The sequence below is a fragment of the Colletotrichum godetiae genome (genome assembly GCF_030913485.1).
Source record: "Colletotrichum godetiae strain CBS 193.32 chromosome Unknown BDP55scaffold_26, whole genome shotgun sequence".
Taxonomy (NCBI): domain Eukaryota; kingdom Fungi; phylum Ascomycota; class Sordariomycetes; order Glomerellales; family Glomerellaceae; genus Colletotrichum; species Colletotrichum godetiae.
The window spans coordinates 562232-588745 of NW_026851274.1; the positions used below are offsets into that span (position 1 = coordinate 562232).

The following is a 26514-nucleotide window of genomic DNA, read 5'->3' on the forward strand; positions in this document are numbered from 1 at the left end:
GCTTATCTTTTCAATTTTTTGGTCTTTTTTCTCTTTTATTAGTGGGTGATGCGGGGTGTGATGAGGATGGATATCATCTTCGTCAGCTCTGATGAGCAGTACGATACGTGCCGTTTAGTCGTTTTCGAAGGTTTGCAGTGTTGAAGCATTGTGGTCTTGGCGCTGGTAGAAGCCCCCCTTCAACTTCTGCCTGCAATTCGATCTCACACTCCTCACACTCCACCAAGGTCTCCTGAATAGCCTTGCTGACTTTGTTCAAATAGTATGTCTCGTGATCGTCGACAAAGTATTGGGAGTGGTAGCCTCGGCCGACGTGTGGTTATGTTGTTCGGAAGCTATCGTGGTGTTGTCGGGACTCATTCCTTAGGGCATTGAAATCTTGGATCGCCAACCTCTGTCCCTGAGTCGACTCTTTGGGTAATAGTGCCAGCACTACTTACACTTTGTCGGGTATGTTCCCGGGAGGGTTGGATCTTCCTCTTCACGAAGTGCCTGCATAATCTCCAGCTCGTGACTGCTGTGCTATGCAAGGCCTGTGGTGTAGGCGGGAGGACTGGAGCTCCATCTAAGTCTGTACAATCTCCTGCTTGCCACAGGCTGTCTTATACGAGGTTTAAGAAGGAGGGCTAGATCCTTTGCTGGGCCTGCGTAGTCTCCTGCTTGTTGCGGGCTGTCTTACGGGAGGCCTGTGTTGGGTGCATTTGGGACTGTCGCAGCCCCTTCCCTTTAGCTCAAGGTTGCCGAGAGATGTGCCACCTCGAATATCGTGGTGGATTTGTTGGAGACATCCTCGGTCGGTGGGGAGATAGTCCTAGTGATCCTTAGGTCGTCGGTTCTTGGGTCGTAGGAGGAGAGCTAGGCGCGACAGTGGTGGTGGTGGGTACATAAGAGGGTGCCATTTGTGCTATCTGACACGCCCTAGTCTTACGTGGGCATAAGGTATGTGTGTAACCGTGCAGATATGATATCAGTGGCCCGTTGAGGGCTTGGTATGCTGCGTTGTCGAAGTGCTTCATACTGAACCGGTGTACATTTCTGCCCACCTAGATATTTCTATCGAGACAGACAGAAATGGTGATGGTGGTGATGGAGGTGAGATGAGACTATGTCTGAGGAGAAGAGAGATGGGCTTAGAGGGGAAAATAGGAGCGTCTTATAGGAAAATGGGAAACATCAAGGTGCCTGGAAGGCCATGACCCAGGGAATCTCCGCTTGCTACAAGGTCAAGAGTCTCCTCGAATTATGGCCATTGAGTTTCGTTTAATGAAGGTCGACGACCTTGAGGGTGAAGTTACAGGAAAAAGCTAAACGTCGAGAACTGCCGCATGAACCTCTCGAACTGCTGGATCGCGACCTTGCAGGAAGGCTTATGGGGAGATGGTATAGAAAGTCCCTACCTCGAGGACTGACTCTGTATGGAAGTTTCACACCTGACAGAACCGTCTCTGATTTGGTTGTACTTCGACCTTTGAAGATGGCAAATAAAACTCTCACGAGTCTGGAGAAGTAGGTAAGAAGAACCGGAGGTCGCGCTGTTGGTTCTCAGACTTAGGCACGCGAAGAGTTGCAGGGAGAAAGCAGGTATGGTGTTTTCATTTTTGTGTGTAATGTCACGAATAGATCAACGAGACGCAACTCAGTTTCCACGTAAGAAGGACCCTGATGATTATGGCGTTCTCAGGTTTTTTGGAGATACGCCATTGTCTCCTCTGGTTGCGCAATGTGACATATCGCTCTATCGGAGATTGAATGACTGAAGAAACATCTTACCGCAAGGGAGAGACAGTGGACGTGGTTATGCGTCGCAACAGGAATAAAAGGATGTAGTGCCCATCCTTAGAAGAGCGTTTGAGCAACACTGTAGTCTTAGAACCCTAGTGAAGTAGGTACAGATACCCCTTTCTGCAACAAACCCACTGAAAAGGCGACGTGACTGGAACTATCGTCCACATCTTGGGACGGAAATAGAGTTGATAGCGGGCCAACAGGGGCGGGTCTAGGCGGTGGTTATCGGACGTCAAGTGCCAGGGTGGGTGATGGAAGGTAGGAGCTCCGGAGCTCCAGCTTGCCAGCTTCCAGAAAGAGGGCCGAAAAACCGTGCATTAGCGCAACTGCAAGCGTCCGGGAGGGAGGCTTGGGAGGGGCGGCCGCACGGGAAGGACGCTGGAGACGTTGCAGGGCGCCGTAGTAGCTGCCAATCAGACCGGCCAGAGCGGTGATCCTCCCCCAGGCGGTTGTCTATCGATAAGATCGGTTCGTACCTCGGAAGCAGCGTCTGTGACCCTGCGGTGCGCCAGTGATGCGGTGGTGCATCACTGGGTGCGACCTGACAGCTGACGTCAGGGGTCTGAGATGGACGCGGCTTCCCGCGCGACTACAAACAGAGCTCACCTCCCCGGTTTCCCTCACACGATGCTGCTGTTGCTTATGTTTGCTTCACCTATTTACTGTTTTTTCTTGCCCTCTCTTCGTCCCGTTGTGTGTATGTGTGTCTAATAAGGTAGACACAAGGTACAGGCAGACAGACATACCTTACAGACAGGCTGACCGACTTGTTCACCGTCCACATCATTTGCTTGGTGTCTAAGCATAGCCCGTGGTTTCTTTGTAGCCCTTCGCCGTGTACTCACCGTGCCCCTTTCCCGCCTTCGCCTAATTCCAGGGTGGCAGTTGGTACCTCGAAATATTGCCCAGTATGGAAACCGCGCCTGGCTCTTCGCCCTCCGCGGCAGCACCTGCCGAGGGGCAGGATGCGGTTGTGCAGGAGGCAGTGACGGGCGTACCACCTCACAATCACCCAAGGAGTACAAACACAGAAACCCCTCCTGCCAACTCTCACACTGCGGCCGCAACTGATTCGACTCTTGATCCTGATCTGAACATCAACACCTTACGCTCGGAAAACGACGAGGACCAGTACAACTACGCCTATTCTGACGAGGAGAATTTGGACGCATCTTCTATTTGCTCCTTTGAAGAAGAAGAAGACGGCAATTGGGAACGAGACCCAGACGACCCCGATACCATGGCCGGCTCGAGACGCCCTCACGGCCAGCGCCGTCGTACCCAGACCGATCTCACCGGCGTCCTCACCCTCGAGGAGAAGAACGAGCTCATCAACCTGGTCAGCAACATCTTGGACAGCATGCAGGACCAGATCAGCAACATCTTTCACTCCCCTCCCATCACTCCCGCTACCACCGAAGACCCACAGCACTCGTGGCTTTCCCTCTCGCTGTTGAAGAAGGGGAACAGCAAGCCTGCCGTTCCTCAAACCCAACCCAGCGCCAACAAGGAAAATGCTGGCTCTGCTTCGACTTCGAACCAGCAAAAGGGTGGATTGACGTACAACAAGGCCCATGAGATTGTCGAGAAGGAAGAGAAAGAGGCCATGACACCTCAGCTTCAGGAGCTCAAGAAGGAGTGTCTTGTCGTTTTCAGGAAGTGGCAGGGCAATGTCCTGACGCGTGCCAAGGACATTTCGGTCAAGGATCCCGAGGCTTCAGCCGCCTCAGCCGGCCGTGGAGGAGGTCGTGGTGCTGTTCGTGGAACCCGCGGCGGTCGCGGTGATCGTGGTGCACCTCAGGGAGGTCGAGGCACCACCCCGCGTGACCGTGGTGGCAGAAGCGGCACCCTCAGCGTCAAAACAGGAGGTACGTCGAAAGCTGTTAACCTCACAATCCCTAGCTTTCATCCATCGTTCCATGCTGACTTGCAAAGGCCCACCGGCTACCCGTCAACCCGAGACCGACCTCTGGCTGATTCGACGATTCCCTCCGAGTGCCACACCGCTGACTGCTCTGCCCATTGAGCGCCGAAAATTGTTGCTGCACACAATTCTCCTGCTTCTCTTGTCGTTGGAACAGTACACGGCCTTCTCTCGCGTCTTCATGCTTAAGTTGGCGTCATCGCTTCACTTGACTCTCCGCTTCTTTCAAGAGGACGAGGTTCGGGTTGCCCGAGGTCTCGGCAAGACTGTGCAGGAGGTTAACGCCGATGAGGTAGTCGAGGACAAGTCTGCAGAGAACAAGTCGACCAGACGCTGGAAGGTTGGCCTTGCTGGCGCTGCCGGTGCTGCCATCATTGGTGTCACTGGAGGTCTTGCCGCTCCCCTGGTCGCTGCTGGCATTGGCACCGTTATGGGCGGTGTTGGACTTGGTTCCACGGCGGCAGCCGGATTGCTCGGTACTCTAGCCCAGAGTGGCGTTGTGGTTGGCAGCTTGTTCGGCATTTACGGTGCTCGCCAGACATCCAAGATGATGGACCAGTACGCCAGAGATGTCGCCGATTTTGCGTTTCTACCTCTGCATGGCGAGATGCGAGACGAGTATCGTGACGCCAAAGAGATCCCGTCCAAAGACCGACGCCTTCGAGTTGTCCTCGCCCTCAGCGGTTGGCTTACTCAGAAGGAAGATGTGGTCAACCCTTGGCGTTGCATCGGCCACCAAGGTGAGGTGTACGCTGTACGTTGGGAAGTTGCCAACCTGATGAATATGGGTAACTCGCTCGAGACTGTCATCAAGAGTACCGCCTGGAGTGTTGCCAAGAAGGAAATCATCACGCGGACCAGTAAGTTTCTCGCCACGTAACGCGAGACCCCCGTGCTAATCAATGATCAGTCTTTGCCAGCCTCATGTCGGCCATGTGGCCCATCGGCCTTCTCAAGGTCAGCAAGGTCATCGACAATCCCTGGAGTGTCGGCATGGTTCGAGCCGAGAAGGTCGGCATGATCCTAGCGGAGGCCATCAGTCGCAAAGTGCAGGGCGATCGACCTGTCAGCTTGATTGGCTACAGCTTGGCTGCCCGAGCCATCTACACCTGCTTGATGGTTCTTGCCGAACGCCGCCAATTCGGTCTCATTGAGTCCGTGGTCATGATTGGCACTCCGGCGCCATCCGAAAGCCGAGTTTGGCTTGCTTTGAAGAGCGTCGTTGCGGGCAGACTTGTCAACGTCTACTCGGAGAACGATTATATCCTTGGCTTCCTGTACCGTACGTCCAACCTTCAGTTCGGTGTTGCAGGCTTGCAGCCAATCCAGGGCGCCGAAGGCGTGGAGAACTACGACGTGAGCAGCATGGTTAGCGGCCACCTGAGATACCAATACATGATTGGTACCATCCTCAAGAACATCGGCTGGGAGGATCTCGACTACGCGCAGGTCGAAAAGGACGAGCAAGTCCTCAGCCTCATGGATGAGAAGTACGGCCGTGACAAGAGCCAGAAGCCCACCTACGTCGACATGGACAAGGAAGCTGAGCACATCCAGGAGGAGGTCAAGCACAAGAACGACGCCAAGCTCGATTCGAAAATGAGCAAGATGAAGATCCAGGATTAGGCTACGGAGAGCATCTTAGCTGCGGTGATCGGCAGAGATATGGTTAGACATGAGCCATTGTTATTGGACGCGATAAACGGCGTGGATTATGGATGGATGGACTATTGGGCCATTATTAGCTATTACACCGGGAAAACGGGTACACACACTTGTAAAATGACGGGATACAATCAATGGGAAAACGAATATGTCTATCAATGGGATGTCTCACCGGGTATCCTAATTTATGGGTATCATGCCTCCTCTTTCTTGCTGCTCTGGACGACAAAGTGTTTTCCAGCCGTCCTCGACGCGGTCTCTAGAGGATTCCAGTCCTCAATTCCCTTGGTATCAAACTTCTCCCCACGCAATCTCTTTGGTCGTTTCTTGTGACCGAAACGGATTTCCTTGCCCAACGCATTCTGTAGCTCTTGCAAGCCAATTGTTGCTTCTACTACGCCTTCTGTTGTCTCGTCGCGTATTGAACGAAGCGGTTCAACGCCAGTGGTATCTACGCTCTGAACATCGCGCACAAAGTGTAGTTGCGAGTGTAGTGTGCGCAGCATTGCGGTCTCTTCCGCCTCGGATTCGGGGAGCGGGAGGGCGGACAGGCGAAGGAGGTGATGGAGCTTTGCGCGAGAGATTGGCTCCCTTGCTGACTCCTCTGCGGCGGCGCCTTTTGAGTAGGGCGGGAGGAGAGAGGCGACGGACCACGTGGGCTTCGAGAGGACTGATGATGCTACTTTCGGGGTTGAGAGGCGGACGCAGGAGGATGTGAATGTGCGAGTCTGGGGGAGGAGCGCGGTGCAGCGGCTGCAGAATGGAAGCATCGTGGCCATGCCCGTTTTTGTGTGGTCTAGGATTATAATTTTGGCTTGTCTAGAGCGCTTGGAGTCGCGATCGTTGGTTTGGTGTTGTTGACCCAGGAATCAACCTATTTCGGAACCTAGAGCTTGAACCCTGGTGTTTCTTCCGGAGCAGCCAAGGGACCAGGAAAAAGGTACCCTCAAACTCTTGACGAATCAGCGGGTTTAACCACGACTCCAACAGAACCCCACCACAGGAACCTGCAACAACTGACACGGGGATTCGCAAGCAAACGTAAGCCACCCTCACCTTGGCTTCCGCTAAGCCACAGCGACTCACCCCGCGCGTCATAGCTGGGCTGCTGGCTAACACTGGTGCCACCGACACCCCCCGAAGAAGCCCGCCCAAAACGCAGGGCCAGCCGAAGTGGGCGGGTTGGGGGTCGCGCTGCTACAGTTTCGAAGCACTGATACCAGCCAGCAACCACCACCACTACCACCTCTCACATCCTGAACAACGACCAAAGCGACGCACACCCTTCCTTTCTCTTCCTACAACCCGCGACCTTCCCTCTCGATACACCCAGTATAAAGAGAGGTTTGTGATAACCTACCCGACGAACGCACGTATACGACGGCACTGCAAGCCATCGAGGCCCCGATATCTATCAATCGAGAGACGCATATACAACCCACCATATAATCGTAGCCTAGTGCTTGCTTAATTCCGAAACCATGGCTCAGGATCCTCGCGCTCTGCTGCAAAAGGTGCGTTGATATTGGACTTTTCTTTCAACCGCGGGGCTACACTGTTCACGGTGCAGACGGCGGGGAGAGAGACACCGCTCAAGTGACCCCGCGATGCATATCTATGCTAGTTGTTATCGATAGGGCGGCACACGATCGCTGACGTTTCGTGATCGCGCAGGCAGACAAGACGCTCTCGAGCGCCGGTGGCGGCTTCAGCATCTTCGGCGGCCGGGAGGAGAAGTACCAGAATGCCGCGGACCTGTATATGCAGGCAGCCAACGCCTTTAAGATGCAGAAGCTTAGTCAGTCAACCCCCCATCCCCTCCTACGAACATCTTCCTCGCAGCTCTCGTGAAACAAAGCAAGGACTAACAAGTGGCAATGCCGTCCATTCTCTACAGACCGCGAAGCAGGCCAGGCTTTCGAAAAAGCGGCCCAAGTACAGACCTCCAACCTCAAGGAGCCTGACGACGCCGCGAACACCCTCGTCGACGCCTTCAAGGCCTACCGCAAGGAGGACCCCGAGGCCGCCGTCCGCTGCCTCGAGGTCGCCGTTACGCAGTACTGCTCCAAGGGCAACTTCCGCCGCGCGGCGGGCCACAAGGAGGCGCTCGGCGAGCTGTTTCAGACGGAGCTTAGCGACTCGAAGCGCGCACTCGAGAGCTACGAGGCTGCGGCGGGGTGGTACGAGGGCGACAACGCTGCTGCGTAGGTGACCCCCTTGGCTTTAAACACCCGGCGGTGCATGGCAAAGATATGAACTAGCAGCTAACATCACTTGGAAACAGCCTTGCCAACAAGCTCTGGCTCAAGGTAGCAGACGTGGCCTCGGAGGACGGCGACTACTACAAGGCCATTGAAAACTACGAAAAGGTGGCCTCCGTCTCCATCAACAACAACCTGATGAAGTACAGCGTCAAGGACTACTTCCTCAAGGCCGGCATCTGCCACCTCGCGACGGGCGACATGGTGGCCGCCCGCCGCGCCATCGAAAAGTACGCCGACATGGACCCCGGCTTCGCCAACCAGCGCGAGGCCATGCTGCTCAACGACCTGCTCGCCGCCGTCGAGGGTGGCAACCAGGAGGAGTTTACGGATAAGCTGTTCCAGTATGACCAGGTTAGCAAGCTCGACAAGTGGAAGACGACGATGCTTGTGCGGGTGAAGAATGCGATTGAGGAGCCCGAGGATGAGTTTGCCTAAGTTATTGGTGGAGGTTAGGTCAGAGGAACGGAGTTGTCCAGCATCGTTGGTGTTGAGCACGATGAACGGCCGGATGTGCCAAGTGAGAGGATGAGATTTTCTCTGGGAAGGAAAGTTGCCGAAACATGGTATGCTTACACGGATGCGTTAGGGATAGGGGGCGGAAAGGAAGAGAGTTTGCAACAGAGAGGACTCACTACACCAGAAGAATCGGCATGGTCTGCTTTTCCCGTTTGAATAGAAATCCATATCCACCACATTTAGTGAACCATGGCGTCAAGAGACATGTGATAACATATTCCATGATATGATAATCACTTGGTCGCACCCCATATAAATGCCCGGCATCCACTTCGGGTCAGAGTCACGGTGGTAAGAGTCACGATACAGATAACGTTGAAGAATCATCAAGACCTTGGGGCCTATTTTATTCGTCGTTTCCTCCTTGACTTCTTAATCTAGTATTTGCGCAAAAAACCGACCAAAGAGGGGAAAGGTTGTGTCGCGGCTGCGAACAACGAACCCCGTGCCACCCGCCGATGCTCTCTCTCTCTACCTGCTTCTTTTTGCTTGCTAGTTTGCACTTCCTGCTCGACAGCAATGCAGTTATCCGAAAATGGATGGCTAAAGGATCCAAGCTCTGGCTCGCAGCTGGAAATTGAAAGACTCGCAAAACATGAACAACGACTTCCTAATGAGGAACCCCATAGCCCTCTTTTAACCCCAGACTCCCCCCTTATGCCCGAAATGATTTTGTACAATTCTGCCCCCTGCCGTTTATTAAACATACAGTCTCCCTATCGTACAGTGCAGAGAGGCAGAAGTCGGATTGGTCGTCGAATCATGACCGGTAAATCGCCGGCAAACGTCATCGTCGACATTCATTCAGTTTGGTGGACTGCCAACCATGCTGGGTACTTGCTTTCTCATGAAACCGCGCGTCCGTTGCTCGGCGCGAGGAACGCCCTGGATCGCTCGAGGCTCTCTCATCAGACTGGGATCCAGCTTTGTAGGAATCCGAGTGACGACGGTTCGGTACTCGCCCGGGAACTTGGCACTGGGAGCAGGCACCGAAGCCGTCCGCCACATGTGGTCCGAAGTATCGCCCAGATACGTCGGAATCTTGAGCTTGGATGGCGCAGAAAACCCTGAAGCGTTGCTTGATGCGCCGTGCGACATACGAATGGTCGACAGACGAGAGAATCCCGTCGAGAGTCCCGGCCGTCCGCGAGCCTTCTTGGCCATGATAATCTCGTCAAAGAGACGGATCGACTCGTGCGTTGCCGAGTGTGTCTCTCGCTCGTGAATGAACTCGTTGAAAGCTGATGATATGTTAGCATTGCCAAGGCATGTGACCTTAAGGGGCACACTTCTTACCCTGAGTTTCTCTCAACATTGTGGCATACTCTTGTTGATCGTATGGAAGACTCTTAATGAAGCTGTTCATGTCGAAATTGTAGAGCTGACCGTTGTTCTTTTGCTCACGAGTAGGACGGCCCAGATGCTTTCTGTACGTGTACAAAAGACTAGCAAGGCATCGGACGAAAGCAGCTCGAACTCGATCAGGGTGGAATGCTTCGCTGCATACCACAGAGACCTGTCCCAGGCAGCGGTTGTGGGAGCGAGCGTTGCAGTGAGAACACTCGTAGATGCCGTCTCCTTCTGACTTGTCGTCGCAAACGGAACATGTCGAGGACAAGTCATGGGCCATCCAGTTGAAGCAATGACCCTCGACCCACACCATCGTGTCGGTATTCCGTACGGGCTGAATCAGCATGTTGGGCATAATGGTTGATGCCGCCAGGGTAGACTGAGCATACGTGGAAGGAGCATATCCGGGCGTGTACCCATTGTACGAAGACTGCGAATCGACCGAGATGGCGGATACCGACATGCTGGGATTGTGACCGCTGAGGAAGGGCAAGCTTGGTCGATGAAGAGGCGGGTGCTTGTCCATACCAAAAGACGAGCTGCGCCGAGACTTCTCATCAAAGTGGCCCGACTTCTTTTCTCGCAGAGTCTGTGCGAAACCGGAGTCGCTGCGTGACACAGGTGTAGTCGGCATGGGTGGGAAGTTCATTGAAACTGGTGAGATGGAAGACTGCGGGCTGGTTTTACCGGACTTGCTGGTGTTTGGCCGGTCCTTGTGATCGCCAGCCTTGGAATGCAAGAAAGCATTAAAGATTGGTGGTCGCACCGAGTTCGGAGGTGCCGGCTCTCCGAAAGACGAAGAGTTTTGTGTAACCCACTTGCCCAAGGAGCTCGAGGCGACACTGGCATTGTACAGCGTATCGTTCTCGACTGAAAAGGCGTCATACGGGTACGACTCCATTGCATATGGAGGGGGACCAGTAGTCACTCCGTACCGAATGTGGTGCGGCGCGGCCACATGAAGTAAGGAAATGAGCTTACGACGATGCTGCCGCGGAAGGCGAACGGGCTGGTTGGTGGCGTCGATCGTATCAAGGTCCAAATCAACCAGGACGTAGTCATCCTCAGGAAGCTCAATTTTCTCATATCGCCGCTCGATGCCGACGATATAAGGGCAAGGCGCCTCAAGTGCCGAAATCAGACGCGCAGGGAGCACCGGAATAAAGATGCTCGCCCATTTAAGGGGATACAACAGATTGACCAGTGCGTGGCATGCTAGGTGAAGCATGCCAGTGTGGGAGGAGAGGAAGATGATGCGAGACTCCGACATTGCATACTCGAACAAAGCAACAATGTTCTCCATTGATAAACACCTGAAGAGAGCGTAAATGTCAATAGTCCGGGCCCCTGGGATCTCGTTGATGGCCTCTTTTCGACAATATAGTCGCAGCTCTCGCACGCCCAGCTCGACCTGCGTCTTGGATGCCAGCGGACTGAAAGCCTCGGTGCAAAGATTGACGATATAACGCTCAAGAGGCTGCCAACGACCAACCTTGGGGGAGCTGGGTGGCACTCGGAGGACTGCGCTGTCGGTCATGGGCACTACAATGGCTCGCAGCCATTCCTTCCAGAACGACATTCTCGTGGCGTCTCTTCCCAAGATGCCGTAGGCTCTTGGGGCCCAAAGTCCACTCTCGCCAGCCGTCAAGCCGTCGATCTTGGATGCAGCACCGTGCCGAAGTGGTCTCAGCATTTCTGTCATGAGACTAATCTTCTCCTCAACAGCGCTGATCTGGTCATCCAGAGAGTCACGGGCGGAAGACCCTGAGGGAATCGTAGGTAGCTTTGCAAGCAGCTGGGAGAGGTGCGCACGCTCAGCCGCGAGTCGCACTCCCAGGCTGGCTGCCAACTCGCGCTCCTCGTTGGACATGTGGCTCTGCCGCCACTGCTCACATTTCTTCTCCACCTCGTCTGCAACCTCGGCCGTCAGGGCAAGCCAGATGATGATGGTAATACCATATATCTTGGAGTTATCGTCCGAAGTCATTGTGAAACCATGCCAGGTGGAACGTGGTCTGTCATCGGAAGACACGATCTGAATATCGTTCGGGAAAGCAAACATGGGTACGTAGTCTGGGAACCTCCCACGACGGGCGATCTCGTCTGTCGCATCTTTGGCTGGATACCTGTCCAGCAAGACAGGCTCGAATCGTCTCTTGAGGGGATGCATGTCTGGATCCGTGTTCAGGGGTTCCGGGGGAGGAATGACCGAGTTATAGTTGCTGAGTCGCTTGGCAGTCCTAATTGAAGCTGGAGCTAGCGTGTTAGTTGACCGGAAAGGACTTGAGGATTGCGCTACAGAGGAGGGTGGACCTTGTCGGGGGATTGTACCGGCTCCTGGCGTGCTTGCTCTAGGAGTGGTAGGTTGCTTGCGCATGCTGTTCATGTCCCTGAAACTCATCTTGCGGCGGATGCTGCCCTTGATGCTCCGCTCGATGCTGCGTAGAGGACTCCTCCGGCCGCTCGCGTCGGCCTCATCGGCCTTGATGCGCTCAGCTCTGGGGTTGACCATGGGAGCACGGGCTTGTGTTTTGGCACCGGCACTGAAGGATAAGTCTTCCAAGAAGTTCTCTCGTTCTGAAGCGAACTTGAGCAAAGCCTTGTCAAAGTCGAATCCTTCGATGAAAGGGCCTTCGCCATTGAGGCCTGGGGGAAGGCCATTGAAGACATTGAGGCCGGCGCCGGTGCCGGTGCCATTGATCTGGTTCGCCTGGGAAGGTCGAATGGTAGCACTGCTCCGGTTGCTTCGCGTGTTGCCATCTACCTCTTCGACGGTCTGGATGGAAAAGCGACCATTGGCCGCGCGGCCACCTCCACCTGAATTCTGCCTGGAATGGCGACCGACGCTGGAATGTCGAGCCACGCGCTTGCTCGGGGTGGCGTTGAACTCGTTATCGCTCTCCTCATACTCGCTGTCCTCGGCGATGGTAGACTCGACGTTGTTGGAGGGGGGCTGCGGGGTAGAGTCCTGATAGGAGACGGACTCTACGCCGGCGATCCAAAAGTAGTCGGCGAGCGGCGTCGAGGAGCTGTCCATGACATGTCACTTGCTGGTGACCAGCCGGATTGGCGATTTGGCGATATGTCTAGCCGGCGAGGATATTTTTTCCCAGCGTCTCGTTGCTCTCGCACGGGGGGCTGGCCCGGGCTTTTTAATCGCGAGAGGGTCTCGGGGTCCTTTGGGTCGTTGGGTGGTCGGTCAGGACTGGGGGGGTACTTTGTGGTACAAGTTGAACTCGGTGCGGTGCGGTGGGTGGACAGGGCAGGGGTGCCAGGGTCCGGGAGGTTCTGATGGAAAAGTCTCAGGCGACGACCTGTAGGGAATCGGGCTCGTTTAGCTATGGGATCCTGTCGAGGTCTCCATTCAGGACTGGAGAAGAGGAGGGGGAACAGAAGGCGGTGAACGCACGAACCAGGGAAAAATGCGACTGCTTCTCGACCAGCGACAGCTAAAGCGCCCAAGCAGCGGAGCAAAAGGGGCAGGTCAGGCAGGGAAGCCGGAGGTAAAGGATCGAACCCGGATCGGAGAGGGTGAAAGCGTCGCGTAGCGCGAGGCCAAGGTAAGGTCGATGGCGGTAGGTAGGTGTGGTTGTGATGTATGTTGCAAAACGGGAGCCGTGAGGTAAGGTAGGGTAGACGGACGGACCAACAGTCGAAGGGTGAATCAACAACAAAAAGAGGAAGCCGCCAAAGGAGTGAATTTTGGGAGGATTGGCTTTGGGTGTGTCGAGAGGTGGAAGTGAAAGTTGACGAGTGAGGAGAGGCGTCACAGGTCGGAATTGGTGCCAGAACCAGGCTCGGATCAGATGTCGCCCAGGTTTAGGTAGGTAGGTAGGTTGGTCGTGTCGGGCAAAGATAACAACAACCAAGGAGAGAGGGCGATGGTGTAGTTTTTTTTTGTTCTCCTCTTCTCTGCTCGGCATAAACCTTTCCCCCTCTTCGTTTTTTCGGTGGTGACAGAAGAACAGACGCAGAGCCTCCAAGAAAAAGAAAGGAAAAGGAAAACAAAAAAGAGATTTTCCCGGCGACAGGCAACAAACGACCAAACAAGAGCCGAGTCGTTGGATGGAGAGAAGTAGGGGAATAAAGGCAAAGCAGAGAGAAACAAATAATCAGGTGCAGCAGGTCAAGTCAGGTCAGGTCAGGTACCAAGAAGCCACGCGCGGACGGGAATTCTATTCTTCTTCTGGCCGCGTTGTTCGGTTTCCCGTTTTTGCGGAGGTGTGTATTTTCTAAATGCAAAGATATGGAAGGTACTCTGCAAGTGTGAGGTACCTTAGGTAGTCCGCATATTTGTGTGTGAAGAGTGAAGAGTAAAAGGCCAGGCACAAGTCAAGTCAGCGCAACGGGACAACGAACAACAACAGCCATGGCACGGTTTGGGACAGAATGGGAAGCTAATATGGTGATCGGGCTCAAGTCGCTCGACGCGAGAGAGAAAGAGGGCAAGCACCAACCTGTTGGCGCCTTCATTCGCTGCTGCAGTGTGTTGGCGCTACCCGTTCAAGGAGGAAGGAGGTGGTGTGCGGTCACTGCCCGTACGGATAGCGTCAAGGTGTGTAGTTTGTTTCGGCGGGAAGGTATGGTGTGGTGAGGTGTGCAGGTGCCAGGTGAAGTGGTGTGGGAGAAAGAAAGAGTGGATACCGACACGGGGGGGCGGTAGACGGGCGGACAGTCAATTGGGAAGGAATACTCTGAGGCAAGGTAGGTACTCCATCCATACGCCAGTTGCGGGCGGGTGCAAGTGCACACGGGGGGGACAGCGGGCCCGGGGTGGCAGAAAAGGGCACCAAACCTGAGAAGGCCACGAAGGACAGGGGCACAGGGGCACAGGGGCAGGACAGAAGCCTTCTGCGGGATGGTCACTGGAGGAGGCTTGCAAGCCTGGGAGGGCCCCTGACAAGCCTGGGAGACTTGAAAGGTCGCAATGCAGCTGTTACAGGGAAGCGCAAGCCGCAAGACCACAACAAACACTGGGCCCAATGGGACGCTGTGCTCAATTTGCATCTAATTCGGTCGGGGTTGGGAGACGGGACGCCTGTTCTGCTGTGAACCGAAGCATGACGCTTTTAGAGCCCCAGTTGCGACTGTATCTTCCATACCACTACCTTACCTTAATATGTGATGGATATTGCCTTTGCCTTGAGAGCATATTACCATAGTACCGTGTCTCTGTCTACGTTACGTGGTTACCCAGCGTACGGTACCAAGTATCGCCGTAAGGCTGGTGTTTGAAATGGGGAATATACAATTTACACTGCCTGCCATCACCCGTCCAAGACCAGGCAAGGTACCTGAGGTGACCCAACAATTCTATCGAACTTATCTTTATACTAAGGTAAGGTACATTATGCCGCTGCTCCGCATGGAAACATACATCACAACGGCCTCGACTCACCTCACGTTGACATTGTCTCTGGCCAACCTCAAAGAAGCGAAGCTGGCAAAACCGGTGTATCCGTCCCCCTCCATTCCTCAGAAGCTGTTGAACCGGGCTGACGGATAATTGACGTGTTTCATACCGACTTTTTGTCTCGCTTTCTTTTTCCTAGAACCGAGATCTCAGAGGGCGGGAAGAAGCAATGACATATGCACTAAGACCCTCACAACCCCATCGAGTAATGTCTCTCGATTGCCGCTGCCGTGTCTCGCGCGCGCTGTGAGCCTGTATCCTTTCAGACTTTCAGCTGCTCGTGTGAGTATGGCAAAAAAGAGAGTACCTACCTACCTACCTACCTACCTACCTACCTACCTCAAGGTAAGGTAGGTATCGAGTCTTATCCCCCGTTGTTGTTCAACTCTGACTTCCACGGTCTAGACTCTGTGACAGAACCATCTAGCGGCGTCGTCTTTGGCCTTGGCCTCCAATGCGACATTCTTGGCCCCCATCCTCTCCTTCAACCGTCTTTCTTCTCATTTTCGGTCTAATGAGGCCAAGGTTTAAGCTCTTGAAGAATATGACCTCGTGTTTGCCCCTTGCATAGTCGGCAGTATACTCTACACCATCACATAGTATACTCTCAACGGTGGCTACAGAAGCCAGACTTGCGAGATAAGGTAGACCAGAGATGGTGAAGCGTAGAAAGAGTGTCCAAAGCCACCCTTGTGGTCCCTGAACTAGCGTTCCAGGCATGAGCCTAGCAACGTAGACACCCACCTGTTCACTACCTACCCACGCTACCTAACATCTAGGTAGGCAAGGAACGGTACCTAAGCATGTACACGCTACCTACCCTCGGAACGGGCAATGACAGTCAGGGCCCTGGGCTCCTTACCCCTGGATCACCAATACCGTCGGGGGCAACCGCTTGTCGATCAACTGTTCTTACCAGTGACCATCAGGTAGGTAGGTCGAGGAAGGTACCCGTACGTACAACAATATCCGTAACCGGGAGGTTACCATCGACGCAAGCGCTAGGGAGACGAGGGAGACGACTTCCTTTTTGCGAACTGTGGATGAAGTCCCATAATCCATTGCCAGAGCCCACATTCACCCACTATCGTCCACAGCTGCTGCCACTCTGATTCTGCCCATCAGACCCTTTTTTGACCCTTTTTCATGCCCTCCCATGGACTTCCTTGGACTTCCATTCCTTTTCGTGAATTCGCTCCACCATCATGACCATCCGCAACCCACCTGCAATACATACGCAGTATCCGTACTCCATATCCGTAGTGTACCTACGAATACTCCTTGCTGAAGCAGCACCACAGGCTCCGCAGCGTGCTCCTCCTCCGCCCAGCATCCACTTTCAACTCCTCTTTGCTCGGCGATCTCCTCTTCAGCTCCAATGCCATCACGGAATATCCCAAGGTAAATCGCTCTTCCCCTCACTTGCTTTTTCGCTGCTGCCGCCAGAAGCCTAACATCGTGTACCTTTGAGTAAGTACCTCTTACACACTCATGGTGCCTTACCTCTCAACCTTGGAAGTGAGCAGTATCTTTCTCAGCTCTGCCTTCTCAGCTCGCCCTCAGCTCTGTCCCTCCCTCCCGCATCCTCTCTTCTCTCCTTCAGGACACCATGTTATTGAATGATAGGCTGCGGCCACTCAGCAACCCGAGAGCCCCCCATGATTTCCATTGTCTCCAGAAAGTCTTGGGACCTGCTCCAATGAGGGGGGAAATCTGAATTGTGAGCGGCCCAGCGCTAGCTCACCACGCTTTCCAGGATGAAGGTCCTGTTCAATGCACCCAGCACCTGCAAAGCAACCTCGGGGCTGCCCAACTGGAAAGCGCCCGTCTTGCAGAGTGCAGATACACCGGTTTCCACGCCTGTTTTCTTCCAGACGCACGTGTAAGAAGCATCTCACCCACGAGGACCAGCCCACCCCGGCCTGCGCCTTTCGCTGAATGCGTCCACCACTGCTTACTTACCTTGCGCCATCAGCCATGCGCAGGCGGGCAGTAGAGCGACGAACTCCTTTTTTCACTCTATCAGGACACAGGACACACTGCGAGTGCCCTGTACACGCACCCAATAAGCACACAATATCGAGAACAAGACGAAATAGGTTCTTCACCCGCAAATCTGCAATTCCCAGCTCAGGACAACCAACAAGCCTCTTCTCCATCGATTCAATGGAGATGACATCCAGCCATTCGTTGGCTCACGGTCAAATCCCCAAACTCCTGTCCCGAGATGCCGCGAACCGGCGCTTGGCTCATGTCCAACCCCGTCCGCATCTCCATTCACGTATCGCCCGACATGAAAGAATCTACCGGATCCAGATTTCTCTCGGAACAAAACCACCATTAGGATAATCCTTGGCTAATTCTCTCTCTTGTGGGCCCTCTCCACCAACCCATCGTATCCCATTCTCATGGATGTTGACAGTATCGATACCCTCGTCAATGTCTTTTCTTGGCCGCCTGCCTAACACTGGACTCTGGTCCTCGTCTACGGAGTACCTTCCCTGTCATTGAGGCCTGTCGTCTGCCCTACCTTATCACGATTCAACTCATACCTACTTCGCACAAGTCTCTTTACCATGGCGGTCAAACGAATCCAACCACTTAAAGACTTGAAAATGACCTGTTCATCCGGCATCACGGCGAAGGCGAGCACAAAGCCTTTGCCAACCTGGTAAACTCAACTCCAGGTCAACCAGCCAACCATGCACGCCGCCCAGTACGGGCCAGGGGTTATCAGGCTCCTGCATCACACCCTCTTGGGTTATGGGTGACCTCCAATTGCCCTCTTACGCAAGACAACCCATGGAGCTTCTGCAGACTGCAGCATAGAAGCGCATTTCCGCACGTCTGGCGTTCTGACGAATACGAATGGCTCAGCGAGGACAGTACAGGGCAAGCAAGCAAAGAAGCAGCAACTTGCAAGCACCCAAGGCGGTCTGCAATCTGCATTCCAATGCTCGCTACAGACTCCGGAGTATTCCTCGCCCGCCTCATGCACTTTGCCTCGAGTCGGCATCCATCAAATGCCATCTTGATGGTGTACTCCGTACCTGCTTATCGACAGGCTTGTCGAATTGTCTTGCATGTTGTAATGGGGCGTCTACCTTGGTGTACAATCGCACGTTTCAAAAGCCTGTACAGCAATCCGCTCGAGGCTTGTCACCCTCATAATGGGTCTCCTTCCGCTTCTCCGCGACGCCCATCGCGCACCAAGCAGCTTCGATGGGCGTTCCTCGCAATCTCTGGTTACACATGTAAACCCCTACGAAGTACCTGTCTCTTGGGAAGAGTGCCGGATTAGAACACGGCTCAGAAGTTCTCCTCAGACAGTGTATTCTGACGCGCACAGAGCGAAAGATCATACCATTCCATATAGGCCTGATATCACGGCCCATGGCCCATCGTGGGCCCGAGATGTCGAACATGACGGACAAGGATCGGCGCACAGCTTCAAGTGTCTGTGGGTGGTTGTGCCGGTGCTCGGTGCTCAGTGGCCGTCATACCACCCCCCTTCCCGAGAGCTCTTTGCTGACCCCTTCTCATCGGCGCCAAAAGCAAATACCAGCGCCGGCAGATGCCCGCCATGGCACTCTACGGTGTACTACGTACTTGTCATGTCCAGGAAACCCATGTCTTCTCTTGAGATATTCTCTCAGAGTGAGTCGATTGCGTCGCCATACGCCCAATCCTTGAACCTAGGTTACGCCGCGAATTGTTGCTTCCCAGGGACCCGCCCGCATCGTGACATTTTCGGAGACTGTTTGGTTGGTCTGGTATGGACACATCAGCGGTCTACTACCGGTACTAGCATTGCAGACGGCTCGACGAGAAGGACAGCCACCGCAGACTCCTGCCTGTTTCTGCAGCCAGCCAAAGAACTAAAGAAATCTTTGTTTCAGATTTCGCCTGCATACCGACTCAACCCATGCGCTAAGCACTTTACGGTGTACAAAAATCTATTAGCTGGAATCTGTCGGTCTTGTCTGCCTTCCCTGCCCCCTGGCCCGCGATAGCGCCTCATCATCTCGCCGGATTTGGATCGTCCAGAATTTTTTTTTTTTCGAATGTACGAGAAGCTGGTTGTATCCAGCATTCAACTTGCCAAGTTCAACGACTCACAAGTCATGACTCTTCCAGCTGACGTACGAAATAGAGTCATTTTGCTTTCCGTGCCAGTCAACGGATGGCGGGCGCGTCTATTCTGGTTGTCTTCATCTACCCACCCATGCCGCCCAGAAATATCCTTCAATCTGCGTCGTGCAGTTGCAGTCTAATCCACACCAGAGAGGCTGATAATAATGAGATTTAACACAGTTGCAACACGAGAATCAAATTACGTCCTCGAAGCCGCCGCTTATTACTTGACGAAGCATTCCTTGCATAAATCCCCGTGTTGGGTTGGACTCTGAAAGAAGCTGAAAGCCCAACGTGTCTACCTTAATTCGCTTTTTTGCTGCAAGTTACCCAAACGAGATGGCCGTCTCATTCCGGCAAATACCAACCGTAATCAATCCTCAACAGCGGCCGAGCCGTGGCAAGGGGAACCACTCAAATGTGGTGAAGCCACTTGTCGATCCCATGCAATGCGACTGTAGGAGTGCAGAACTACAGAACCAGGTTCCTGTTTCGGACGGGAGACACGACAGAAGATACGCAGAGCAACCAAAGCCGCATGGCACTTCACTGCTACTCCTGCTCCTACTATTCGTTTTCTCATGCAGCCCTTGGCTATTAGCTATGTCACTCGGAGTACCACAACAGTAGGTATGTAATAACAAAAGAGAGAGAGAGAGGCTCTCGTAACTCGTAATGAAAACGAGCAGGAAGGAATGGGCGCTGTGACCACGGTTTGCCTCTGTGACCCCTTTTATTTAGCCATATCCAGCCCTTTTGTGACAAAAGGACCGAAGTGTGCTAAAGTACGCAAACGAATCTTGAGAGGGAGGGACGCTAAGAGCCGTTCGTGCAATAGTCTCAGGACGTTCTTTAGAGTTTTGAGATCTAAGATTCGAGCCCGCTGAGATCTGAAGGTGTCAAAGGTCAGCCACTTGGTGGAGAAAGGGGACAAGACTGCCTGTTTAAGGCGGAATCGTAAGAATAACACATTCTTTAAGATGATATGACATATTGGTGCGGGTTTAGTGGCGCATCCGAGCGTCGTGAGGCAAGGTAGACTAGACTCCTACGCCACGGCTTATGGGATCTCACTCTAAGGTATCTTGAACAAGACTCATCTCAGCTGCTGGCATGCCAAGATGCCTCCTCCTGAGCACCGACACGCTCTTTTCCCCTTCCTTCAACACAAGAGAGGCGTGCGAGGTCCAATAACATCCCCGCGCACATCCAGGAAACGAAGGATGCTCCCCCTCTTCCTCCTCCTCATCGTGATGCCGCGTTTGCCCCGGAAATACGGCTCAACGCCCCGACCGTGCAGACGATCCTAGCCGTGCCAGCTTTCCGTAATTGGTTCCCTTGGGATTTGATGGGATCTCCAGCATCAGCATGGCTCCTCCCAGGGCGTAGTGTGTATACGGATAGTCGGATCCTCGGACGGGGAAAAGCTGTGTTGGTCTGACATTGGGCCTTAATCCGGGGGAGCGCCTTGAGCGCTCTGCGTCGCGTCCTCAGCTGTCACCGTCGCCGGGGCTTCATCTCACCAGCTTCTCACCAGTGCTTCCCCCCCCATCTTCAACAAAACGCCTCAACTGGCTTTTAGGTCTCGACTCTTCTTTCGCGAGTAAGGAACCTCTCGCGCTCACGCCACGTGTCGCGTGCCCAGCTTCCCCGTGGAAAGAAACCCCCTATTCCCCATCTCGCCCCTCCACCCGATCCCGAGAACCCCAAACATGATCCTGCCGTCCTCGCCCGGCTGCGCCCTCGTCCCCTCGGCCTCCTCCACCACGAAGCACACCTGCTCGACCTCGCCCGGGTGCAGCACCGGCCGCGCGCCGCCGCCCGTCTCCCAGTTGCAGTCCGTGTAGTCCAGCCCCTCGGCGAGGTCCAGCACCACCTTTTCGAGCTGGATCACGTCCTCGGAGCAGTTTTCCAGCTGAGCCTCCATGACCCACCGCCGACCGCCGCCGCCGTTCTTTGCATTGGCCGCAGCGAGCGGGCCGATTTTCGTGCGGACGATGAGGGAGGATTTGCAGATGAACTGGTACAGCTTCCGAAAGGTGCGCGTCTTGCCCGAGGTCTCGGTGGCTTCGTAGTAGCTCACCGTCACGGCGAGGACATGGTTGCCTTCCTCTTTGAGATCAAAGTTTACGATGCGCTGAAGGGTGTCGCCAGCTTCCAGGTCCTTTCCCTTCATGTCGTCGCCGTCGTTGTTGTCCGCGGCGGAGGAGTCTAGTGGGGTGAGGTCGAGCTTCTGGATCGAGTTTGCGCCGGGGGTTTTCATTTCGGCTTCGATGCGGACGTCGCGGATGCTCTTGCGCTTCGTCGGCGCCGCGGGTGCTGCTGCTGCTGATGGTGGTGGTGCACCGGTGGCGCCGAGGGGTCCTCCGCCCCCGGGGACTGTCGGTACGGGCTCGGGAACATCGTGGTTTGCGCAGAGGGTGCAGCTGAAGACTTCACCTACGTAGGCGGAGCCGAAGCTCAGCGGGAGGTTGAGGATCGGGGAGAGGAGGAAGGGGGAGGGGTTCGTTGACGCGGTTGTGTCGTAGGCGAGGGAGCCTGGGGTCGGGTCCGCGGGGAGGTTTGAGGGCGTCAGCGGGGGCCGGATCGGGTGTTGAATTACGAGGGAGGGGCGAGATAGTCTGTTGATGGATGACTTTCGTGTTAGACAGGTGGATTGTTCCATTTAAAGTTCGTGAATAGGGAGGGGGTGCGAGTGCGCGAGGCACTCAGTCTCGTGTAAGTCGGGATCTATACCTGAGTACTTTTAAGGAGACGGAGTGAGGCTCCTTGAGGGGGTCGTGTGACGGGTATCTTTGATGGCTCATTATTGCCGTATCCGCGTCTCGCCGGCCGATAGGGAGATATTAAAAACTTAGAGGGGTTCGATGTGTCGTAGGGGTCGGGTAGCGGGGGATGCGCCGCGCGACTTGATGTGACAATTGGAGATATGGAGAGATGAGAGATACGGGAGAGATGGGCTGCTGGGACGAAATGACGACTGGGGGTCTTAGCTGTGGTGGGTCCCGAGATGTCTTTATCGATAAGTGAGAGAGAGAGTGGGTGTGTGGAATGAGCCGGGCCCGCGTGCGGAGCTCTCCCCCGCATGTGGTGGTCCCACTCGAGGTTCCGGGTTGGAGGTCCACGGGAGAACGGACGGACCCGCGCACTGTGGACGAGGTCGTCCAAAGTTTTGTTCCTAGCTGGGGATTTACAATTTTGTTGCGTAAATCAGATAGTTTCACGGGGCTTCCTCTGTCAGTCATGAAAAGATTTTGAAAACGACTTTCAACTCTCCATGTGAGATGGCAGATGACTGAATGTGCCGTGCTTCATCAACACAAGCACTTATCCGTCCTTATTTGGGGAATATCTACACATATACATCTGACAGTCCGAGAAGTATTATCGATATCTAGAATGAGATGGAACCCTGCAATTTTCACGAGACGTATGGTTTGCAATAGTGTTATAGAAGCGATTGTGGGGGGGGGGTTTGGCCAAGACCTACTATCCCACGGGTGCGAATCGGCATCAGGCAAGAAATTGGCCAAAGGTGATCAGCGTCTTGTGAATGACACGAAGAAATATTGGCATAAAATCGTTGATACTTTCTTGTTCTTTGCAAGTAAGGTCCATGAGAGACAGCCAAAAGCGATCAAGAGTAGGCCAAGAAGTGGAAGGAACAAGCATCTGCTTTCGGCATTCTGGAGAAGACCAGAGCCAGTGACATCCCCTTCACACCTCCGCCCCAATTCGCTAGTAAGTAGAGATTCAAGATTGAGTTGAGGGTTTGTCCGCCTCACGTCTGCAATGCTGGTGAGAGAACCTACCTCCAGATAGGATGCCATGCTTTTGTTCGGAAATAATCCTTGGAAGACCTCGACGGGTGCTCTGTTTAAGGTACAGTCGTTCCTTTATAAGGCCGTGTGGCCTGATACTAACAGGACTCGAGTAGCCACTTGGAGCATCGTGTCATTAACGAGACTAATCACCTCAAAAGTCTTGGACCCAAGCTCTGAGGAATACTTTCGCTATTCTTCGTCCACGCATTGGCTGATGGGACTACTCAATTGCTATGATTTGGGGTGTATACCTAGTATATTGAAGTTGATTTCCTGGTACAAGGGTAGTTATATCATTCCTCTCAAAAATGGCTTTGTAAGTCTTGACTGGTCGAATGCCAACTCGAAGAAAACCGCGAGTACGACGATATATAGCTATTCATTCTTACATTACAATAAAACCATCCTCCAAGTTTAGAGGGAGGTGGTCTGATGAAACCCAGAGTCAGGTATCAGAGGAACTTCAGCTGTCGGGGCCAAGTCTAGGATGCGACCCTTGAGATGTAAGGGGGAACCACTACACTCAACTCCAAAAAGAATATTGCGAACCACTCCAGAAAAGAAAGGAAGGTTAGGAGGGGAAACTTACGATAGAACTCACGCTCCTGCCCGGATTCGAACGGCGCGCCCCTCAGTCAACCCAGAATCTGACTTCATTGGAGCACTTGTTTATTCAACCACTCGACCACCTCGTACACAGCTTGACCTGACCCGCCGACCTAGTCGGAAGCTGCTATGCCGGTGACAGGAATGAGATTGAGGGGGGGTATATACCCTCGGGTGCCTAAGGTACCCAAGGTAGGGTAGGTAGGAAGGTCGAGGAAGGAGGGGAGAGGTTGGAAGGAGCAAGGCAGGCACACGCTACCTACAACCCATAGAAACTACAATAGGACCCGTATCACGAGGCCCTGACAGGATTGTGTGTACGTATAAGTCATGGGTGTTGTTTAGTGTTCGTATTACTATGTCTGTTGATTCATATACAACTTCATCTGTGTCTCCTTCACCGTCCAAGTGACCATCTGCGGCACAACACCGCTTAAACACGGCAGTAGTGAAATGCGCCTCTCATGTCTCTTCTCACTACTTAGTGGCTTTGCAATTTCAACTATGATTAGTAGACCCCGTTCTTCTTTTCTAAAGGCCGGGAGGAGGTGGTACCTGTTTTCTGTATTAGCAAAGTCGTCTCACTCAACGTCGGAGTGAAGGTACTTACAGCACCATAACCTCCTCCGGTGCCCGGAGGCGCGCCTGAGGGAGGGGGAGGGGGAGCAGAGCTCGGAGGAGGTGGGGGAGGAGCGGCCTCGCTGGGAGGCGGGGGCGGAGGGGATGCCGCTGCTCCAGGGGGTGCAGGCGAGCCTTGCTGCTGCGCTTGCGCGGCAGCATAGTACTGCTGGTACATTTGAACATAGGCCGCATAGCCACCATAGGCAGCGTAAGGATCCTGACCGCCATAGTACTGTGCGTACTGAGCGGCGTAGTCTGCTCCGGCGGCAGGGCTGTTAGAACCGCCGGGAGGAGCAGGGCTTGCCGATTGTCCAGAGTTGTGACCGCCATAGCCGCCACCGCCGCCGCCGCCGTGACCGCCATGACCGCCATGACCGCCGTGGCCTCCGTATCCGGAGTTATAGCCCCCGCGGTCACCACGATCACCGCCATGGCCGTGGCCTCCATATCCGCCGTGGCCGCCATCGTGGCCCCGCGAGCGGTCACCATAGCTACCGCGGTCACCGTAGCTACGAGGAGGTCTGCTCTTGAACTCTTCGTACTGCTCCTTGACATTTTCAATCAGATCTACGCAAAGCTCCTTGGCCTTCTCGACCATCTTAGGGTCAGGTCCACTACCCAGAGTCAGTACAAGGGCGTAACATCAGTAGGGTGACAAGGCACTTACGCGACGTGGAGGTACATATCCTCATCACTCTCGTGATTGGTGGCTGCCTCCAGGTATCCGGAACCACGTCCTTTGATCTGAACGCGGCACTGGGTCTCCTGCTGGATGTGCTTGACGTAGGCACCGCCATGACCAACAACTTGGGCGCGGAGATTGAATCCGGGGACCGACTCCAAACCAATGGGGATCTTCTCCTCGGGCCATTTGCGCTGTGATATGTTAGAAGCGGTTTACGACACAGGTTTCTATACGTACTCGGCCATATTCGTCTCTCTCAACCTGCTCCTGGTCGCGTCGACGGAAACGACGCTCATCAACCAGAGCGGGAAGTTCCTGTTTCATGAGTTCTTCAATCTTTGTCACGGCTTGCTCAAGGCCAGTCTTGGATGTACTGGTAACATGCAAGTACAAAGGCGGGTTCTAGGGAGAAGGTCAGTGTGCGTTACGATGCCATGGGTTTGATGAACATACCGCCGCAGTCGCCATGCTCTTGTCGGGGTAGTAGTTTCCTCGGGTAGTAACATCTTGCAAAGTCAACCTCTGTTCCTAATTAGACGTAAAAGTGGGAGGTGTTTCGTACCAGCACCAGTTTCTTCTTTGATCTAAATCAAGCAAAATGGAGTCAGCAGGTGCCAAAGAGGGGTGATCTGTGCGAGCTATCGTGCCAAGTAAGCAGGATGATCTCGACACAAATCTGTTTATATGTAGGAAAGCGGAATGCGCTCGAGATGAGGCCTGGGAAGGATGTATAATCAGTGTTTTTTGCACAGGAGTATTTACCATCTTCTGAGTCGACCCCTTGGTCAAGAGGTATCGGTTACGAAGGTCGTTGACTTCAATGTCTTTGATGAAGTCACCGTCGGCGATGTACATCTCTCCGTTGATCGTGTTGGCCGGATCGGGCGACTGGGCACCGCCTGCAGGAGGTTCGGCGGTCTTGATCGGGGGAACGTCGACATGCTGGATGCCCTTCTTTGCTTGGAGTTGCGCGTTGATTCGCGCGGCCGCAGCAGCTGCGAGTCTGTTAGCCATGTTTTCTATAGCAAAAGCAAGGCGCAACCCGTACCAGCCGCAGCAGCAGCATCTACAGGCGACTTCTTCGGCTCTGTCGCCTGGTCATTGGGCAGAGGGCTGCGCTCTCTTGCCGACTCTGAACGTCTTCCTGGCGGCGATCTGGAGCGGCGGTCGAATCTCGAAGCCTTGCGAGGCTCGGGTTCGGTTTGGTCGAATCGCGAGCGCTTGGCGGAGCGTCGCTCGGTATCGTCCATTGCGACGTCTGAAAGCAGTGGTGTTGAAGATACAGTCGCTCGTGTTCGGAAATCGTGTTCGGCGTGCGTCTGGGTAATGCGCAAGTGCCTGGCAATCGATATGTGGGAAGTACAAGATTGTGACAGTAAAATTTACGAGGTATGAAGCTCTCTGGAGGTGGAGCCTTGGAGTGACGGACGGGCCAAAATAAAGTGGCTTGGCCCGTGCGGCGAGACGACTTGTCGACTGTCGTTCCTATGCCATTTTCCCACGGCCTGGCTGTCACGGACTTAGCGCCTCAGGTGTCAGACGTAGCTGCTGTTTTTAGTCTACACCAGCCACATGGTTGCATCGGAGCGAATATCGGCAGGAAGAATGCGGCCGACGGGACCATCCTCACAATTGAGATTCTACCTATTCCTCTTCAAGCAACCATTCGCATCTTTTTTTTCTTTTTCTTTTTGCTAGTCTGAGTTCTGTGGTTAGTGGACCACAGC

General features: G+C 54.1%; 7 protein-coding genes across 7 annotated transcripts; 3 read left to right on the plus strand and 4 right to left on the minus strand.

The window, feature by feature from the left end:
- Positions 1–2695: 2695 nt before the first annotated feature.
- Positions 2696–5335, plus strand: BDP55DRAFT_694805 (uncharacterized protein; the record flags this gene model as incomplete). The annotated part of the gene is made up of 4 exons (XM_060577393.1): positions 2696–3541; positions 3587–3653; positions 3721–4569; positions 4620–5335. The coding sequence occupies 4 exons, from the start codon at positions 2696–2698 to the stop codon at positions 5333–5335; spliced, it is 2478 nt and encodes an 825-aa protein (XP_060428428.1).
- Positions 5336–5568: 233 nt separating this feature from the next.
- Positions 5569–6144, minus strand: BDP55DRAFT_694806 (uncharacterized protein; the record flags this gene model as incomplete). Its single annotated transcript, XM_060577394.1, has 1 exon — positions 5569–6144. The coding sequence occupies one exon, from the start codon at positions 6142–6144 to the stop codon at positions 5569–5571; it is 576 nt and encodes a 191-aa protein (XP_060428429.1).
- A 280-nt stretch (positions 6145–6424) lies between these two features.
- Positions 6425–8470, plus strand: BDP55DRAFT_667733 (alpha-soluble NSF attachment protein). The gene is made up of 4 exons (XM_060575181.1): positions 6425–6888; positions 7049–7172; positions 7272–7578; positions 7659–8470. The coding sequence occupies exons 1-4, from the start codon at positions 6856–6858 to the stop codon at positions 8071–8073; spliced, it is 879 nt and encodes a 292-aa protein (XP_060428430.1). The 5' UTR covers positions 6425–6855; the 3' UTR covers positions 8074–8470.
- Positions 8471–8958: 488 nt separating this feature from the next.
- On the minus strand, positions 8959–12541 carry BDP55DRAFT_633231 (DENN domain-containing protein; the record flags this gene model as incomplete). Its single annotated transcript, XM_060572529.1, has 2 exons — positions 8959–9395; positions 9451–12541. The coding sequence occupies 2 exons, from the start codon at positions 12539–12541 to the stop codon at positions 8959–8961; spliced, it is 3528 nt and encodes a 1175-aa protein (XP_060428431.1).
- Positions 12542–17676: 5135 nt separating this feature from the next.
- On the plus strand, positions 17677–19139 carry BDP55DRAFT_186593 (uncharacterized protein). Its single transcript, XM_060565851.1, has one exon. It carries the CDS (start codon positions 18088–18090, stop codon positions 18928–18930), a length of 843 nt encoding a protein of 280 aa, XP_060428432.1. The 5' UTR covers positions 17677–18087; the 3' UTR covers positions 18931–19139.
- A 1533-nt stretch (positions 19140–20672) lies between these two features.
- Positions 20673–21858, minus strand: BDP55DRAFT_554449 (uncharacterized protein; the record flags this gene model as incomplete). The annotated part of the gene is made up of 2 exons (XM_060569390.1): positions 20673–21672; positions 21788–21858. The coding sequence occupies 2 exons, from the start codon at positions 21856–21858 to the stop codon at positions 20673–20675; spliced, it is 1071 nt and encodes a 356-aa protein (XP_060428433.1).
- A 1952-nt stretch (positions 21859–23810) lies between these two features.
- On the minus strand, positions 23811–26239 carry BDP55DRAFT_667745 (uncharacterized protein). The gene is made up of 8 exons (XM_060575182.1): positions 25836–26239; positions 25550–25782; positions 25350–25371; positions 25241–25293; positions 25025–25189; positions 24770–24978; positions 24092–24716; positions 23811–24036 (listed from the first exon to the last, which is right to left on the minus strand). The coding sequence occupies exons 1-8, from the start codon at positions 26035–26037 to the stop codon at positions 24013–24015; spliced, it is 1533 nt and encodes a 510-aa protein (XP_060428434.1). The 5' UTR covers positions 26038–26239; the 3' UTR covers positions 23811–24012.
- Positions 26240–26514: the final 275 nt, after the last annotated feature.

What these genes read in the sequence shown, in the direction of transcription:
- BDP55DRAFT_667745 (XM_060575182.1), bottom strand. Translation starts at nt 26,037, where the DNA reads ATGGACGATACCGAGCGACGCTCCGCCAAGCGCTCGCGATTCGACCAA. An exon ending in AGATGCTGCTGCTGCGGCTG is followed by an intron (nt 25,783 to 25,835) that starts GTACGGGTTGCG and finishes ACAGACTCGCAG; the next exon opens with CTGCTGCGGCCGCGCGAATC. An exon ending in GATATGTACCTCCACGTCGC is followed by an intron (nt 24,717 to 24,769) that starts GTAAGTGCCTTG and finishes GACTCTGGGTAG; the next exon opens with TGGACCTGACCCTAAGATGG.
- BDP55DRAFT_667733 (XM_060575181.1), top strand. Translation starts at nt 6,856, where the DNA reads ATGGCTCAGGATCCTCGCGCTCTGCTGCAAAAG. An exon ending in CTCGCGCTCTGCTGCAAAAG is followed by an intron (nt 6,889 to 7,048) that starts GTGCGTTGATAT and finishes GTGATCGCGCAG; the next exon opens with GCAGACAAGACGCTCTCGAG. An exon ending in CTTTAAGATGCAGAAGCTTA is followed by an intron (nt 7,173 to 7,271) that starts GTCAGTCAACCC and finishes CATTCTCTACAG; the next exon opens with ACCGCGAAGCAGGCCAGGCT.
- BDP55DRAFT_186593 (XM_060565851.1), top strand. Translation starts at nt 18,088, where the DNA reads ATGGGTCTCCTTCCGCTTCTCCGCGACGCCCATCGCGCACCAAGCAGC.